Source organism: Salmo salar, chromosome ssa24, assembly GCF_905237065.1.
Source record: "Salmo salar chromosome ssa24, Ssal_v3.1, whole genome shotgun sequence".
Lineage (NCBI taxonomy): Eukaryota > Metazoa > Chordata > Actinopteri > Salmoniformes > Salmonidae > Salmo > Salmo salar.
In genome coordinates this window covers 46,698,799-46,718,534 of record NC_059465.1, presented here as the reverse complement: position 1 = coordinate 46,718,534, position 19,736 = coordinate 46,698,799, and the positions used below count along the sequence as shown (strand labels likewise).

The 19,736-nt window shown below is 44.2% G+C and overlaps 1 protein-coding gene across 2 annotated transcripts in view; it reads left to right on the top strand.

Moving 5' to 3' along the window:
- LOC106585976 (AT-rich interactive domain-containing protein 3A) overlaps positions 1–19,736 on the top strand; it is a 244,762-nt gene that overhangs the window by 197,543 nt on the left and 27,483 nt on the right. For both annotated transcript variants that reach the window (XM_045706903.1, XM_014172733.2), the window contains exons 4-5: positions 9,967–10,150; positions 18,112–18,356. In XM_045706903.1, coding sequence (XP_045562859.1) covers positions 9,967–10,150; positions 18,112–18,356 — 429 coding nt within the window. The remainder of the gene's footprint in view (positions 1–9,966; positions 10,151–18,111; positions 18,357–19,736) is intronic.

The following is a 19,736-nucleotide window of genomic DNA, read 5'->3' as shown; positions in this document are numbered from 1 at the left end:
CCAGTACCTCAGTCTCCAGTACCTCAGTCTCCTGTACCTCAGTCTCCTGTACCTCAGTCTCCAGTACCTCAGTGTCCAGTACCTCAGTCTCCAGTACCTCAGTCTCCTGTACCTCAGTCTCCTGTACCTCAGTCCCCAGTACCTCAGTTTCCTGTACCTCAGTCTCCAGTACCTCAGTCTCCTGTACCTCAGTCTCCAGTACCTCAGTCTCCAGTACCTCAGTCTCCAGTAACTCAGTCTCCAGTACCTCAGTCTCCAGTACCTCAGTCTCCAGTACCTCAGTCTCCAGTACCTCAGTCTCCAGTAACTCAGTCTCCAGTACCTCAGTCTCCAGTACCTCAGTCTCCTGTACCTCAGTCTCCAGTACCTCAGTCTCCTGTACCTCAGTCTCCAGTACCTCAGTCTCCTGTACCTCAGTCTCCAGTACCTCAGTCTCCAGTACCTCAGTCTCCTGTATCTCAGTCTCCAGTACCTCAGTCTCCTGTACCTCAGTCTCCAGGAGCTCAGTCTCCAGTACCTCAGTCTCCTGTATCTCAGTCTCCAGTACCTCAGTCTCCTGTACCTCAGTCTCCAGTACCTCAGTCTCCTGTACCTCAGTCTCCAGGAGCTCAGTCTCCAGTACCTCAGTCTCCTGTACCTGAGTCTCCAGTACCTCAGTCTCCAGGAGCTCAGTCTCCAGTACCTCAGTCTCCTGTACCTCAGTCTCCAGTACCTCAGTTTCCAGTACCTCAGTTTCCTGTACCTCAGTCTCCTGTACCTCAGTCTCCAGTACCTCAGTCTCCAGGAGCTCAGTCTCCAGTACCTCAGTTTCCTGTACCTAAGTTTCCTGTAGCTCAGTCTCCTGTACCTCAGTTTCCAGTACCTCAGTCTCCTGTACCTCAGTCTCCAGTACCTCAGTTTCCTGTACCTCAGTCTCCTGTACCTCAGTCTCCAGTACCTCAGTTTCCTGTACCTCAGTCTCCTATACCTCAGTTTCCTGTACCTCAGTCTCCTGTACCTCAGTCTCCTGTACCTCAGTCTCCAGTACCTCAGTTTCCTGTACCTCAGTCTCCTGTACCTCAGTCTCCTGTACCTCAGTCTCCTCAGTTTCCAGTACCTTGTGTCTTGTCCAAGGAGTAATGGAGCCCTTTTGAGCACTCTCATCAAAAGCAGCCACATCAGTGTTGGTGTTACTGTCTTTTGTGTACTGATAAATATCCTGTGTGATGGACTGTCTGTCTCCTCTAGGTGCTGCAGTGGGTATTAATTGATTAGCACTCCAGAAACCACCATCAACACTTTCTGTTGAATAAAGTCAGTCAACTTTTGTCCCAGCTGGAGTAATTATCTGGACAAAAAGAAAAGACACCAAAGCTTTAAAGAATAGTTCCATGCTTCTATTGCTTCAACTCTAAATATCCTGCTGGAAACTCTAGGTGTTGGTGGTACTCTAACTTGTGTTATTTCCCTTCCTTAAGTTTCTTTCCTTCCTCGAAGCCTTCTTTATTTAAAGTCAAGACAACAACTTTTGTTCTATTCTAGTTCTATTTACAGCTGATCGTACCCTGGGGAACAAAGACGTCTTGGTTCTTTGGGAGCTTGTTCGTCGAGACAGACAGAGAGACGGAGACAAAGAGAGAAACGGAGACAGAGAGAGACACAGAGACACAGAGAGACAAACAGAAAGAGAGACATAGACAAAGAGACAGGCATAGTTTCCAACCTCTGATGACAATAAAGTACTATTGTAATATATTCTAGTTTTATACTGTATGCACCCTCGTAAATCAAAAGCCGCTGAATGCCCTGACTGTAAATGGCTCTGGACAAGAGCGTCTGCTTAATGACTAAAATGTACAAAACCACTGAAGTGCCACTCCAATTTAAACAGTTGTTTTAGATGGGATGTCCACAGTTGTTTTCCTTTTAACTGCATTACATTGTGTAAGGGCTGTCGTCATGGAGAGAAGAAGACCAAGGTGCAGCGGAGTTAGTGTTCATGATTTAATTCAAAAGAACACTGGAACACTACAAAACAAGAAAACACCGACAGCTCAACAGTACTGACAGCATAACACACTGAACAGAAACAATTACCCACACCCACAAGGAAAAACACACACTACTATATAGGACTCCCAATCAAAGGCAACTCAACACACCTGCCTTCAATTGGGAGTCCAACAACCAACTCAAACGTAACACAAAAACTCTGCCACGTCCTGACCAAAACTAATACAATTGCTCCCTCTGCTGGTCAGGACGTGACACATTGATCCTTCATTTCACAGCTTAAAAGAGCAAGTCAATGAAGAGGAGAAAATCCAGTCCCATTATTGGCCTGCTGCGAAGTGTGAACTGAACGCATCAACGATGTTGATTACTCTGCTCTACCAGGCCCTGATTCCCTTCAGCGATGTGGATTACTCTGCTCTACCAGGCCCTGATTCCCTTCAGCGATGTGGATTACTCTGCTCTACCAGGCCCTGATTCCCCTTCAGCGATGTGGATTACTCTGCTCTACCAGGCCCTGATTCCCCTTCAGCGATGTGGATTACTCTGCTCTACTAGGCCCTGATTCCCCTTCAGCGATGTGGATTACTCTGCTCTACTAGGCCCTGATTCCCCTTCAGCGATGTGGATTACTCTGCTCTACCAGGCCCTGATTCCCTTCAGCGATGTGGATTACTCTGCTCTACCAGGCCCTGATTCCCTTCAGCGATGTGGATTACTCTGCTCTACCAGGCCCTGATTCATTTTCCAAGCTCCAATTACACACGGCGATCTTTTTGTAAGTGAGCGATTAACCAGAGGACTGGCTTGCCGTCGTTAGACACAGGAGTTTTATACAAGATGTTTTTCCTCCGCCTGCCATTCCTGTCGACGTGATCCATGAGCTGATCAGACCCTCTCTGCTGAAAAAAGACCGTCCTCCTTCTCTTCTCTTGTATTCTCTCTTTCAGGGAATCGGAGAGACGAATACATCACAACGGGTATTGGAAGCACATGAATCTGTTTTTTAAGAGGCCTGTCTTGGTTGGGTCAGATTTGACCAAACAAAGGCTTTCTGGACCAGGGCTTTTATTTATTGCCCTGACTCTCGTTGGGTTGGCCATTGTGCATCGGGATAAATAATAGTTTTATAGATCAAGTTAGGTTTGTATGAGGAGGGCGTAGGACAGGATTAGAGTATGTATGAGGAGAGAGCTGGACAGGATTAGAGTATGCATTAGGAGGGCGTAGGACAGGAATAGAGTATGTTTGAGGAGGGCATAGGACAGGAATAGAGTATGTATGAGGAGGGCATAGGACAGGAATAGAGTATGCATTAGGAGGGCATAGGACAGGAATATAGTATGTATGAGGAGGGCATAGGACAGGAATAGAGTATATATGAGGAGAGAGCTGGACAGGAATAGAGTATATATGAGGAGGGCATAGAACAGGAATAGAGTATGCATTAGGAGGGCATAGGACAGGAATAGAGTATGTATGAGGAGGGTGTAGGACAGGAATAGAGTATGTATGAGGAGGGCGTAGGACAGGAATAGAGTTTGTATGAGGAGGGCATAGGACAGGAATAGAGTATGTATGAGGAGGGCGTAGGACAGGAATAGAGTATATATGAGGAGGGCATAGGACAGGAATAGAGTATGTATGAGGAGGGCGTAGGACAGGAATAGAGTATATATGAGGAGGGCGTAGGACAGGAATAGAGTATATATGAGGAGGGCGTAGGACAGGAATAGAGTATGTATGAGGAGGGCGTAGGACAGGAATAGAGTATATATGAGGAGGGCGTAGGACAGGAATAGAGTATATATGAGGAGGGCGTAGGACAGGAATAGAGTATATATGAGGAGGGCGTAGGAGAGGGATAGAGTATATATGAGGAGGGCGTAGGACAGGGATAGAGTATATATGAGGAGGGCGTAGGACAGGAATAGAGTATATATGAGGAGGGCGTAGGACAGGAATAGAGTATATATGAGGAGGGCGTAGGACAGGAATAGAGTATATATGAGGAGGGCGTAGGACAGGGATAGAGTATATATGAGGAGGGCGTAGGACAGGGATAGAGTATGTATGAGGAGGGCGTAGGACAGGGATAGAGTATATATGAGGAGGGCGTAGGACAGGAATAGAGTATATATGAGGAGGGCGTAGGACAGGAATAGAGTATGTATGAGGAGGGCGTAGGACAGGAATAGAGTATGTATGAGGAGGGCGTAGAACAGGAATAGAGTATATATGAGGAGGGCGTAGGACAGGAATAGAGTATATATGAGGAGGGCGTAGGACAGGGATAGAGTATATATGAGGAGGGCGTAGGACAGGGATAGAGTATATATGAGGAGGGCGTAGGACAGAAGGTCTTCTACGTTCATCTCTTTTCTTTCTGCTGTAGTAACACACTGTACTGTTTTACCTGCGCTCTCACTGTAGTAACACCTCTCACTGTAGTAACACCTCTCACTGTAGTAACACCTCTCACTGTAGTAACACCACGCTTAATGTTACACTGCAGTCAATGAAGTATCCCAATCTTAATTATGAGACAACTCAGAGTACATCCGTTAAGCTTTGAGAAGTCGCCGTACTTATTTAGAATCCCCCCACTCCTCCTCAGACCCCTTTCACCAGACAGCCAGGACGCCACCAGACAGCCAGGACGCCACCAGACAGCCGTGATATACAGACAGTTTAGTGTGAACTTGGAGGTAGCGATAGATTTGGGTGGCGCTACGTTTAGATATAATGTCAGCGTTGTCCTGCAGGAGATGCCAGATAAAATCTCTACTTTTAAATAGTGTCTCAATCCTCGGTCAGTCCCGCTGTCAGCGAAGCCATTCGATAATTACCAGCCTTAAATGATATGTTTTTACTTCCTCAGATGATACTTCACCTCCCCCCTTCTCACTTCCTCCTCTCCTCCTCTCTCACAGCCCTGCGCTGCTTGCTGCTGTTGTTTGCACTATATATTTCTGCAGGTATTGATTGGCGTTATAGTAAATCCGATGGGCGCAATGGAACTCTATCAGCAAAATTATCTCAGGTTCCGGCTGCTCACAAAGGACCGGCCTGTCCCTCTTTATGGCCGGGGCGTTAAACTGCACAGTACAAATGATTACCCGCCTCCTTTTTACCATGCTAATTAAGACCTGAGTGGAACGAAAACAAAAGAGGATGAGGATCCCCCAGTCAGTTTGTGGTCGAAGAGCTGAAAGTCTTGTTTAATGTTATTTTCAAAGATAAGGTGTATTTAAATACCACATGTTATTTGCATAGATAAGATGTATTTCAATACCACAGAGCTGAAAGTCACATTTAAGTTATGTTATTTTCATAGATAAGGTGTATTTAAATACCACATGTTATTTTCATAGATATGGTGTATTTAAATACCACATGTTATTTTCATAGATAAGGTGTATTTAAATACCACATGTTATTTTCATAGATAAGGTGTATTTAAATACCACATGTTATTTTCATAGATATGGTGTATTTAAATACCACATGTTATTTTCATAGATATGGTGTATTTAAATACCACATGTTATTTTCATAGATAAGGTGTATTTAAATACCACATGTTATTTTCATAATACGGTGTATTTAAATACCACATGTTATTTTCATAGATAAGGTGTATTTAAATACCACATGTTATTTTCATAGATAAGGTGTATTTAAATACCACATGTTATTTTCATAGATAAGGTGTATTTAAATACCACATGTTATTTTCATAATACGGTGTATTTAAATACCACATGTTATTTTCATAGATAAGGTGTATTTAAATACCACATGTTATTTTCATAGATAAGTACAATAGAAATGTAATTCTGCTGTTTTAATGTTTTAACTGTAAATATCAGAATGTTAGTTATTTTTTATTTTATTTTTGAGTTATTTCCTTTTAAAGATGAATCTAATAGTGTAGTGACATCATTTGCCTTGTTTGTGGTGCCATTGTTCTCACATTACAAGAAAGCGTAGAACATTCTGTTCCATATATTTTGGTGAAGGCTCATAATTCTTTGTGTGTAAAATAACAGTTTGATCCACTAAAACATCCCTTCTATAACGTAACAACAGTTTGATTCCAGAGGATGCATTAATTAAGGGGCAATCTGCAATTCAAACAATAACAAAGTGGACATTTTGGTAAAGGGATTGTCATAGTGGCCTTCTGTAGCTGAGTTGGTAGAGCATGGGGCTTGCAATACCAGGATATTGGGTTTAATTCCCTGGACCACCCATACGAAAATATATGCACGAGAAATGTAATCACTCTCAGCATAAATCCGACTGGCCACCAAAGGTCTATACTGTGCAATGGTTGTGACTTGAGGGTGTACAGCGTCTACAGGAAGTGACATTTCGTAGTAGGTTAGGATAGCATTTTAGCTAATCCTTTACCCAACCTTTTTTTTTTTTTACTCAGTTTTTCGTCCCAATTTCCTGGTTTCCAATTGGTAGTTACAGTCTTGTCTCATCGCTGCAACTCCCGTACGGACTCGGGAGAGGCGAAGGCGTGCGTCCTCAGAAACACAACCCCAACCAAACAGCACTGCTTCTTGACACAATGTCCACTTAACCAGCCGCACCGATGTGTCGGAGGAAATGCCGTACACCTGGTGACCGTGTCAGCGTGCACTGCGCCCGGCCCGCCACAGGAGTCGCTAGTGCACGATAGGACAAGGACATCCCTGCCGGCCAAATCCTCCCCTAACCCGGACGACGCTGGGCCAATTGTGCGCCGCCCCATGGGTCTCCCGGTCGCGGCCGGCTGCGACAGAGCCTGGACTCAAACCAGGATCTCTAGTGGCACAGCTAACACTGACATGCAGTGCCTTAGACCACTGCACCACACAGGAGGCCCCCTTTCCCAACCTTAACCTACGTCTCCTATCCTACCATGTTAATTCTCCTAACCTGCTGCGTAAATCCTCCTATCCTGCCATGTTAATGATCCTAACCTGCCATGTTGATTCTCCTAACCTGCCATGTTAATTCTCCTAACCTGCCATGTTAATGATCCTAACCTGCCATGTTAATTCTCCTAACCTGCCATGTTAATTCTCCTAACCTGCTGTGTAAATTCTCCTGTCCTGCCATGTTAATTCTCCTGTCCTGCCATGTTAATGATCCTAACCTGCCATGTTAATTCTCCTAACCTGCCATGTTAATGATCCTAACCTGCCATGTTAATTCTCCTAACCTGCTGTGTAAATTCTCCTGTCCTGCCATGTTAATGATCCTAACCTGCCATGTTAATGATCCTAACCTGCCATGTTAATTCTCCTAACCTGCTGTGTAAATTCTCCTGTCCTGCCATGTTAATGATCCTAACCTGCCATGTTAATTCTCCTAACCTGCCATGTTAATTCTCCTGTCCTGCCATGTTAATTCTCCTAACCTGCTATGTTAATGATCCTAACCTGCTATGTTAATGATCCTAACCTGCCATGTTAATTCTCCTAACCTGCTGTGTAAATTCTCCTGTCCTGCCATGTTAATGATCCTAACCTGCCATGTTAATGATCCTAACCTGCCATGTTAATTCTCCTAACCTGCTGTGTAAATTCTCCTGTCCTGCCATGTTAATGATCCTAACCTGCCATGTTAATTCTCCTAACCTGCCATGTTAATTCTCCTGTCCTGCCATGTTAATTCTCCTATCCTGCCATGTTAATGACCCTATCCTGCCATGTTAATTCTCCTAACCTGCCATGTTAATGATCCTAACCTGCCATGTTAATTCTCCTAACCTGCCATGTTAATTCTCCTAACCTGCCATGTTAATTCTCCTAACCTGCCATGTTAATTCTCCTAACCTGCCATGTTAATGATCCTAACCTGCCATGTTAATTCTCCTAACCTGCCATGTTGATTCTCCTAACCTGCCATGTTAATTCTCCTAACCTGCCATGTTGATTCTCCTAACCAGCCATGTTGATTCTCCATTTTGATTCTCCATGTTGATTCTCCTAACCTTCTATGAAAAAAGTAACTTCTGGTCGTAGCTATACTCACATAGTAGAGAAAGCGAGACACACCAGTCCCTTATTTTTTCTGATGGGTCGGGGGCCACTCTGGTCTACTTATTGCTCACGCCTTGCGGCGGGGCTGCCCCGGGGCGAGATCTCACTGGCAAATGTTTTCCATTTGGGGGCCGGAGCTGGTGGGGCAAACGGGACGGGACAACAAGTAGACCAGAGCCAGTTATTCCCCTCTCTGGCGTTAGCATTCCAGATGTTATGGAGGAAACCGTGGGAAAAGCTCGTTAGAGAGGAAACGACACACTTACACAGACGGGAACCTTGACTCTTTTCTCAACGGTAAACGTAAACGATCTTATTTATCCACCATCTTTGGTTCTCGCTCTAGTCAGAAGCCTGTGCAGCGCAAGTGAAAAGTTAAAACTACTTCAAAATACAAGCACTGGATTATTTCCTGACCCCCCCTCTAATAGCTGGATCAAAATGTAAACCGTGAACTAGAGTTCTGATTTGTGTAACGGCTGTCGTGAGAGAGAGTAGACCAAGGTGCCGCGGAGTTAGTGTTCATCATGAATATTTAATTACGTAAGAACACGATACAAAAAACAAGAAAACCGACAGCCAAACAGTACTGACAGGTAACACACTGAACAGAAACAATTACCCACAAAGCCCAAAGGGAAAACATGCTCCTTATGTGTGACTCCCAATCAACCACAACGAGCTTCAGCTGTGCCTGATTGGGAGCCACACACGGCCCAAAACAAAGAAATACAAAAACATAGAGAAAGGAACATAGAACGCCCACCCAATGTAACACCCTGGCCTAACCAAAATAAAGAACAAAATCCCCTCTCTATGGCCAGGGCGTTACAGATTGTGTTCTTAACTATACAATATTGAGCATATGAGTGGACTGTCATTACAATTACTTCACAGGAATCTGGTAAAATTATATTTATAGTGTAGCTAGCCACTGATTAGCTCTGAATTCACTTTCAGCATACAGTCAATGCTATGATAACCACATTTGTAGCTAACTAGTGCTCTCAAATCATATCCTGATGTTGACAGCAGATGGGAGTTTAATTAAATAACATGGTTAACTTAACTAGCTAACATACAATTTTTGAGAAAACAAGTTTATATTAAGTGGCTAGCTATCTAAATTTAGCAACATTTGGTGGTCAATGAGACTGAGAGCTTGGCCCAGCGTCGTTTAGGGGAGGGTTTGGGCCGGCAGGGATGTCGTTGTCCCATCGCGCACTAGCGACTCCTGTGGCGGGCCGGGCGCAGTGCAGGCTGACACGGTTGCCAGGTGTAATATTGGCATATTGGCAATTAATTAGAAAAATGTATGGAATTGTTACTCTAAAACTGGCTTGCTAGCTAACAAACATACAGTGTAGATAAATTCTTCAAATGCATTATTTTACACAATATCTTATCACAGCCTTTGCATGATTGACCAACTCTCTGACCAAAAATGTCTGACCTCTATTCCTTCATAAGGTGCATCCCAGTTCTAGTATTATAATTCCTAATTATATGGCCACGTCTATCTTTAGTGTTGTATCAAAAATACAAAATGTAGTCTGACGTTGTTGTTTATAGAAAGTATTTTTTTTTTTTTTTAAACGTCGCCTGTCACATTTAACCATGTTTTAAAGCTATACAGTGTGTTTACGTTTACTTTCTTTATAAACAAATGCGTAAAACAATCTTATATTTTGGGTTTTCAGGCATTTAAAAGTTATATTCTTGTATCACGAAGTCCAAAAATAGGATGTAGCAAACACAGATTGCCTCTTTAATAAAAAAATCAGAAGTTTTTCAAAAAGTAATTAGGTCTTGTTAACCCAGCTGTCAGCTGTTTGACTGACCTTATAAGCCACAGCTAGCGAGGAAACCCTCTCTGTCGATGGGACTGAAGTTAATAGCATTGATTTGTGGATATTGTGTTTTGTCTCGACAGGGACTCCAGTGAATCGTATTCCTATCATGGCCAAGCAGGTGTTGGATCTGTACACGCTCTACAAGCTGGTCACAGAAAAAGGCGGCTTAGTGGAAGTCATCAATAAGAAAATATGGCGAGAGATCACCAAAGGCCTCAACCTCCCGACTTCCATTACAAGTGCAGCGTTCACCCTGCGAACACAGTGAGTGAAGCTCTGTACGGGTACACCTTACATTAACACAGCGAGTGAAGCTCTGTACGGGTACATCTTACATTAACACGGTGAGTGAAGCTCTGTACGGGTACACCTTACATTAACACGGTGAGTGAAGCTCTGTACGGGTACACCTTACATTAACACAGTGAGTGAAGCTCTGTACGGGTACACCTTACATTAACACGGTGAGTGAAGCTCTGTACGGGTACACCTTACATTAACACGGTGAGTGAAGCTCTGTACGGGTACACCTTACATTAACACGGTGAGTGAAGCTCTGTACGGGTACACCTTACATTAACACGGCGAGTGAAGCTCTGTACGGGTACACCTTACATTAACACGGTGAGTGAAGCTCTGTACGGGTACACCTTACATTAACACGGTGAGTGAAGCTCTGTATGGGTACACTTTACATTAACACAGCGAGTGAAGCTCTGTACGGGTACACCTTACATTAACACGGCGAGTGAAGCTCTGTACGGGTACACCTTACATTAACACGGTGAGTGAAGCTCTGTACGGGTACACCTTACATTAACACGGTGAGTGAAGCTCTGTACGGGTACACCTTACATTAACACAGCGAGTGAAGCTCTGTACGGGTACACCTTACATTAACACGGTGAGTGAAGCTCTGTACGGGTACACCTTACATTAACACGGTGAGTGAAGCTCTGTATGGGTACACCTTACATTAACACAGCGAGTGAAGCTCTGTACGGGTACACCTTACATTAACACAGCGAGTGACATTGCTGGTGATAACTGGAGATGACCTGCTGTTGATAACTGGAGATGACCTGCTGTTGATAACTGGAGATGACCTGCTGTTGATAACTGGAGTTGACCTGCTGTTGATAACTGGAGATAACCTGCTGTTGATAACTGGAGATGACCTGCTGTTGATAACTGGAGATGACCTGCTGTTGATAAATGGAGATGACCTGCTGTTGATAACTGGAGATGACCTGCTGTTGATAACTGGAGATGACCTGCTGTTGATAACTGGAGATAACCTGCTGTTGATAACTGGAGATAACCTGCTCTTGATAACTGGAGATGACCTGCTGTTGATAACTGGAGATGACCTGCTGTTGATAACTGGAGATGACCTGCTGTTGATAACTGGAGATGACCTGCTGTTGATAACTGGAGATGACCTGCTGTTGATAACTGGAGATGACCTGCTGTTGATAACTGGAGATGACCTGCTGTTGATAACAGGAGATGACCTGCTGTTGATAACTGGAGATGACATGCTGTTGATAACTGGAGATGACCTGCTGTTGATAACTGGAGATGACCTGCTGTTGGTAACTGGAGATGACCTGCTGTTGGTAACTGGAGATGACCTGCTGTTGATAACTGGAGATAACCCGCTAGCTTGGCTTATTTCACTAATACTTATTCCCTTTAGTTCCTACAATAGTGAAGCAGAACCATACATTTACATTTACATTTAAGTCATTTAGCAGACGCTCTTATCCAGAGCGACTTACAAATTGGTGCATTCACCTTATAATATCCAGTGGAACAGCCACTTTACAATAGTGCATCTAAATCTTTTAAGGGGGGGGTTAGAAGGATTACTTTATCCTATCCCAGGTATTCCTTGAAGAGGTGGGGTTTCAGGTGTCTCCGGAAGGTGGTGATTGACTCCGCTGTCCTGGCGTCGTGAGGGAGCTTGTTCCACCATTGGGGTGCCAGAGCAGCGAACAGTTTTGACTGGGCTGAGCGGGAACTGTGCTTCCTCAGAGGTAGGGAGGCGAGCAGGCCAGAGGTGGATGAACGGAGTGCCCTTGTTTGGGTGTAGGGCCTGATCAGAGCCTGAAGGTACGGAGGTGCCGTTCCCCTCACAGCTCCGTAGGCAAGCACCATGGTCTTGTAGCGGATGCGAGCTTCGACTGGAAGCCAGTGGAGAGAGCGGAGGAGCGGGGTGACGTGAGAGAACTTGGGAAGGTTGAACACCAGACGGGCTGTGGCGTTCTGGATGAGTTGTAGGGGTTTAATGGCACAGGCAGGGAGCCCAGCCAACAGCGAGTTGCAATAATCCAGACGGGAGATGACAAGTGCCTGGATTAGGACCTGCGCCGCTTCCTGTGTGAGGCAGGGTCGTACTCTGCGAATGTTGTAGAGCATAAACCTACAGGATCGGGTCACCGCCTTGATGTTGGTGGAGAACGACAGGGTGTTGTCCAGGGTTACGCCAAGGCTCTTAGCACTCTGGGAGGAGGACACAAGGGAGTTGTCAACCGTGATGGCGAGATCATGGAACGGGCAGTCCTTCCCCGGGAGGAAGAGCAGCTCCGTCTTGCCGAGGTTCAGCTTGAGGTGGTGATCCGTCATCCACACTGATATGTCTGCCGGACATGCAGAGATGCGATTCGCCACCTGGTTGTCAGAAGGGGGAAAGGAGAAGATTAATTGTGTGTCATCTGCATAGCAATGATATGAGAGACCATGTGAGGATATGACAGAGCCAAGTGACTTGGTGTATAGCGAGAATAGGAGTGGGCCAAGAACAGAGCCCTGGGGGACACCAGTGGTGAGAGCACGTGGTGCGGAGACAGATTCTCGCCACGCCACCTGGTAGGAGCGACCTGTCAGGTAGGACGCAATCCAAGCGTGGAGATGCCCAGCTCGGAGAGGGTGGAGAGGAGGATCTGATGGTTCACGGTATCAAAGGCAGCAGATAGGTCTAGAAGGATGAGAGCAGAGGAGAGAGAGTTAGCTTTAGAGAGAGCCTCCGTGACACAGAGAAGAGCAGTCTCAGTTGAATGCCCAGTCTTGAAACCTGACTGATTAGGATCAAGAAGGTCATTCTGAGAGAGATAGCAAGAGAGCTGGCCAAGGACGGCACGTTCAAGAGTTTTGGAGAGAAAGGAAAGAAGGGATACTGGTCTGTAGTTGTTGACATCGGAGGGATCGAGTGTAGGTTTTTTCAGAAGGGGTGCAACTCTCGCTCTCTTGAAGACGGAAGGGACGTAGCCAGCGGTCAAGGATGAGTTGATGAGCGAGGTGAGGTAGGGGAGAAGGTCTCCGGAAATGGTCTGGAGAAGAGAGGAGGGGATAGGGTCAAGTGGGCAGGTTGTTGGGCGGCCGGCCGTCACAAGACGCGAGATTTCATCTGGAGAGAGAGGGGAGAAAGAGGTCAAAGCACAGGGTAGGACAGTGTGAGCAGGACCAGCAGTGTCGTTTGACTTAGCAACGAGGATCGGATGTCGTCAACCTTCTTTTCAAAATGGTTGACGAAGTCATCCGCAGAGAGGGAGGAGGGGGGAGGGGGAGGAGGATTCAGGAGGGAGGAGAAGGTAGCAAAGAGCTTCCTAGGGTTAGAGGCAGATGCTTGGAGTTTAGAGTGGTAGAAAGTGGCTTTAGCAGCAGAGACAGAAGAGGAAAATGTAGAGAGGAGGGAGTGAAAGGATGCCAGGTCCGCAGGGGAGGCGAGTTTTCCTCCATTTCCGCTCGGCTGCCCGGAGCCCTGTTCTGTGAGCTCGCAGTGAGTCGTCGAGCCACGGAGCAGGAGGGGAGGACCGAGCCGGCCTGGAGGATAGGGGACAGAGGAAATCAAAGGATGCAGAGAGGGAGGAGAGGAGGGTTGAGGAGGCAGAATCAGGAGATAGGTTGGAGAAGGTTTGAGCAGAGGGAAGAGATGATAGGATGGAAGAGGAGAGAGTAGCGGGAGAGAGAGAGCGAAGGTTGGGACGGCGCAATACCATCCGAGTAGGGGCAGAGTGAGAAGTGTTGGATGAGAGCGAGAGGGAAAAGGATACAAGGTAGTGGTCGGAGACTTGGAGGGGAGTTGCAATGAGATTAGTGGAAGAACAGCATCTAGTAAAGATGAGGTCAAGCGTATTGCCTGCCTTGTGAGTAGGGGGGGAAGGTGAGAGGGTGAGGTCGAAAGAGGAGAGGAGTGGAAAGAAGGAGGCAGAGAGGAATGAGTCGAAGGTAGACGTGGGGAGGTTAAAGTCACCCAGAACTGTGAGAGGTGAGCCATCCTCAGGAAAGGAACTTATCAAGGCGTCAAGCTCATTGATGAACTCTCCAAGGGAACCTGGAGGGCGATAAATGATAAGGATGTTAAGCTTGAAAGGGCTGGTAACTGTGACAGCATGGAATTCAAATGAGGAGATAGACAGATGGGTCAGGGGAGAAAGAGAGAATGTCCACTTGGGAGAGATGAGGATTCCAGTGCCACCACCCCGCTGGCTCGATGCTCTAGGGGTATGCGAGAACACGTAGTCAGACGAGGAGAGAGCAGTAGGAGTAGCAGTGTTATCTGTGGTAATCCATGTTTCCGTCAGCGCCAGGAAGTCTAGGGACTGGAGGGTAGCATAGGCTGAGATGAACTCAGCCTTGTTGGCCGCAGACCGGCAGTTCCAGAGGCTGCCGGAGACCTGGAACTCCACGTGGGTCGTGCGCGCTGGGACCACCAGGTTAGAGTGGCAGCGGCCACGCGGTGTGGAGCGTTTGTATGGCCTGTGCAGAGGAGAGAGAACAGGGATAGACAGACACATAGTAGACAAGCTACAGAAGAGGCTACGCTAATGCAAAGGAGATTGGAATGACAAGTGGACTACACGTCTCGAATGTTCAGGAAGTTAAGCTTACGTTGCAAAAATCTTATTGACTAAAATGATACAGTACTGCTGGCTGGTGGAGTAGGCTAGCTAGCAGTGGCTGCGTTGTTGACTTTGAACGTGTAGCTGGCTAGGTAACCTCGATAGTTTCAGTACTACACCTTGTCATGATACAAAGCAACTTTGTAGCTAGCTAGCTAACATAACACTAATCAAGACGTTCCTTGTAATGTATTTAGTTTCTACAATGCTGCTCGTCGGTAATAGTTGGCTGGGTTAGGAAAAATGGCGTCGCGGGGGACGGAAATAGCTGGCTAGCTAACCTCGATGGCTGGCTAGCTAACAATTATCAAGCTATGACAAAGACAACTAAGTAGCTAGCTAGGTAACACTGCACTAGTCAAATCGTTCCGTTGTAAAGTATTAGTATCTACAGCGCTGCTAGTTGGTAACGGTAGCACCAGTAGCCATGCAGAGTACTTGAAACAACTTGTGTGTTGGAAACGCATAAAACATATGTTTAATGTGTTAGATATGTGAGTGTTAAATATGTGAGTGTTAGATATGTGAGTGTTAGATATGTGAGTGTTAAATATGTGAGTGTAAGATATGTTAGTGTTAAATATGTGAGTGTTAGATATGTGAGTGTTAAATATGTGAGTGTTAAATATGTGAGTGGTAAATATGTGAGTGTTAGATATGTGAGTGTTAAATATGTGAGTGTTAAATATGAGTGTTAGATATGTGAGTGTTAAATATGTGAGTGTTAAATATGTGAGTGTTAAATATGTGAGTGTTAAATATGTGAGTGTTAGATATGTGAGTGTTAAATACGTGAGTGTAAGATATGTTAGTGTTAAATATGTGAGTGTTAGATATGTGAGTGTTAAATATGTGAGTGTTAGATATGTGAGTGTTAAATATGTGAGTGTTAAATATGTGAGTGTTAGATATGTGAGTGTTAAATATGTGAGTGTTAAATATGTGAGTATTAAATATGTGAGTGTTAGATTCAAAGGATTCAAAGCTGATTCCCAGATTGAAAGCCGTCTCTTGTGTGTGGTCCTTAAGCAGGTTAAGGAAATGAAACCTTTTTTCCCCGTGACACTACATTTGATCCAGAATAATATGGCAGCATAATATTCTATAAATAATGTTATATAAGTGTAAACGGCTCTCGTTCGTGGTAGGAAGAGTAGACCAAAGCGCAGCGTGGAAAGTGTTCATGATTATTTTTATTCACAAAACACTTAAAACAAAATACCAAAAGGCGAAAACGAAAGAGCACAGTTCTGTCGGGCACGGACACTAAACAGAAAACAAGATCCCCACAAAAAACCCAAAAGGAAAATGACAACTTTATATATGATCCCCAATCAGAGACAACGATAGACAGCTGCCTCTGATTGGGATGCCACACACTCGGCCAAACACAAAGAAATAGAAAACATAGACTTTTCCCCCACCCGAGTCACACCCTGATCTAACCAAACATAGAGAATAACAAGGATCTCTACGGTCAGGGCGTGACAATAAGTTACCTAACACCCACCCGGCCTGCTGTTATTCTCATAAATACAGATTGAATCACCACTGCTGCACAGCGCTGTCATTAGGATTGAGCAGAGTATTGATAGACGCAATAACATGTATTTTCTGCTCTGACGGTGTGAGCGTTACTGCCATTAAAGCCATTCTAACCTGCATGCCGGATGGTAATGATAAGGTTGGAGTAGAGTGGGATTCACTCTGTCTAGTCCTGATCACAGGAGAGAGGAGAACAGCGGAGAGGTAACACAGCAACCCTTCACTGTGTCTAGTCCTGATCACAGTCACCATCTGTGATAAATGACATAATGTAACCTTGTTTAACAGTCACCATCTGTGATAAATGACATAATGTAACCTTGTTTAACAGCCAGCATCTGTAATAAATGACATAATGTAACCTTGTTTAACAGTCACCATCTGTAATAAATGACATAATGTAAACTTGTTTAACAGTCACCATCTGTAATAAATGACATAATGTAACCTTGTTTAACAGTCACCATCTGTAATAAATGACATAATGTAACCTTGTTTAACAGTCACCATCTGTAATAAATGACATAATGTAACCTTGTTTAACAGCCAGCATCTGTAATAAATGACATAATGTAACCTTGTTTAACAGCCAGCATCTGTAATAAATGACATAATGTAACCTTGTTTAACAGTCACCATCTGTAATAAATGACATAATGTAACCTTGTTTAACAGTCACCATCTGTAATAAATGACATAATGTAACCTTGTTTAACAGTCACCATCTGTAATAAATGACATAATGTAAACTTGTTTAACATTCACCATCTGTAATAAATGACATAATGTAACCTTGTTTAACAGTCACCATCTGTAATAAATGACATAATGTAACCTTGTTTAACAGTCACCATCTGTAATAAATGACATAATGTAACCTTGTTTAACAGTCACCATCTGTAATAAATGACATAATGTAACCTTGTTTAACAGTCACCATCTGTAATAAATGACATAATGTAACCTTGTTTAACAGTCACCATCTGTAATAAATGACACAATGTAACCTTGTTTAACAGTCACCATCTGTAATAAATGACATAATGTAACCTTGTTTAACAGTCACCATCTGTAATAAATGACATAATGTAACCTTGTTTAACAGCCAGCATCTGTAATAAATGACATAATGTAACCTTGTTTAACAGTCACCATCTGTAATAAATGACATAATGTAACCTTGTTTAACAGTCACCATCTGTAATAAATGACATAATGTAACCTTGTTTAACAGACAGCATCTGTAATAAATGACATAATGTAACCTTGTTTAACAGTCAGCATCTGTAATAAATGACATAATGTAACCTTGTTTAACAGTCACCATCTGTAATAAATGACATAATGTAACCTTGTTTAACAGTCACCATCTGTAATAAATGACATAATGTAACCTTGTTTAACAGTCACCATCTGTAATAAATGACATAATGTAACCTTGTTTAACAGTCACCATCTGTAATAAATGACATAATGTAACCTTGTTTAACAGTCACCATCTGTAATAAATGACATAATGTAACCTTGTTTAACAGTCACCATCTGTAATAAATGACATAATGTAACCTTGTTTAACAGTCACCATCTGTAATAAATGACATAATGTAACCTTGTTTAACAGTCACCATCTGTAATAAATGACATAATGTAACCTTGTTTAACAGTCACCATCTGTAATAAATGACATAATGTAACCTTGTTTAACAGCCAGCATTCTCTTGCAGGTAAAACATTGTAAAATGTCCTGCTCATACTGTTCCTGTTCCCTTCCTACAGGTATATGAAGTACCTCTACCCTTACGAATGTGAAAAGAGGGGTCTGAGCTCCCCCGGAGAGCTCCAGGCAGCTATCGACAGTAACCGCCGCGAGGGGCGTCGTCAGAGCTACGGGTCGGCCATCTTTAACTACTCTCCAGTCGGGAGCCCCTCCATCCTCACCTCTCCCAAGATGAGCATGTCTCACCTGGCCATGTCCACCTACAACGGAGTACACCTGACCCAGGGACACAGCGTCAAGAAAGGTGAGACACAGAGTACTTTACTTCCTGCTTCCTGTCGTGTGACAAGAAGAGCCTGCTATGCTGCTGCGGTAGAGGTAAAGGTAGTTGTAAAGATCCATCAATAAAATTATATGTAGTTGATTGGTATGGATGTGGTTGGCTCACTCCAGGCTCAATTAGCAGCAATTTTAAATACAGAGAATGAAATACAGTGAGGGAAAAAAGTATTTGGTCCCCTGCTGATTTTGTACGTTTGCCCACTGACAAAGAAAGGATCAGTCTATAATTTTAATGGTTTATTTGAACAGTGCGAGACAGATAAACAACAGAAAAATCCAGAAAAACGCATGTCAGAAATGTTATAAATTGATTTGCATTTTAATGAGGGAAATAAGTATTTGACCCCCTCTCAATCAGAAACATTTCTGGCTCCCAGGTGTCTTTTATACAGGTAACGAGCTGAGATTAGGAGCACACTCTTAAAGGGAGTGCTCCTAACCGCAGCTTGTTACCTGTAAAAAAGACACCTGTCCACAGAAGCAATCAATCAATCAGATTCCAAACTCTCCACCATGGCCAAGACCAAAGAGCTCTCCAAGGATGTCAGGGACAAGATTGTGGACCTACACAAGGCTGGAATGGGCTACAAGACCATCGCCAAGCAGCTTGGTGAGAAGGTGACAACAGTTGGTGCGATAATTCGCAAATGGAAGAAACACAAAAGAACTGTCAATTTCCCTCGGCCTGGAGCTCCATGCAAGATCTCACCTCGTGGAGTTGCAATGATCATGAGAATGGTGCTGCCACACCATCCAGTTCTTTATTATACCTCATAGTGCTGCCACACCATCCAGTTCCTCTTCCATCAACAGATATTTCTCACTAACACAAAGCAAGATTTAATGTACTGCAATATCTATTTGAGAGACAAGATAGCGTGATAACACCTACCACAGAAGGAGAAGTTAGAGTTGTTTTCATGGGTTTAATGATTTCACAATCACTGCTCCCCACCAAGACACACTGCCGTCCATTCACTCACACAAAACCTGTGGGCAGTCTGGTCATCGCTGGGAAGAGGAAAATCTTGCAGGACTTCCTCATTCCCACGATGCCCTGCTGCCAATTTCCTCGCTGCATCACAGAGGAACGAGAGGGAGAGAGGGAGAGAGGGAAAGGGAGAGGGGAGAGAGAGAGAGAGAGAGAGAGAGAGAGAGAAAGAGAAAGAGAAAGAGAAAGAGAGACAGAGAGAATTACCAAATTACATTGAATGAACTACAGGACAAAATACAAACCCTCCAACCCAAAAAGGTGGTATTCTACATGAAATGATCAAATATACAGACCACAAATTCCTATTGGCTATACTTCAACTCTTTAACGTCATCCTTGGCTCTGACA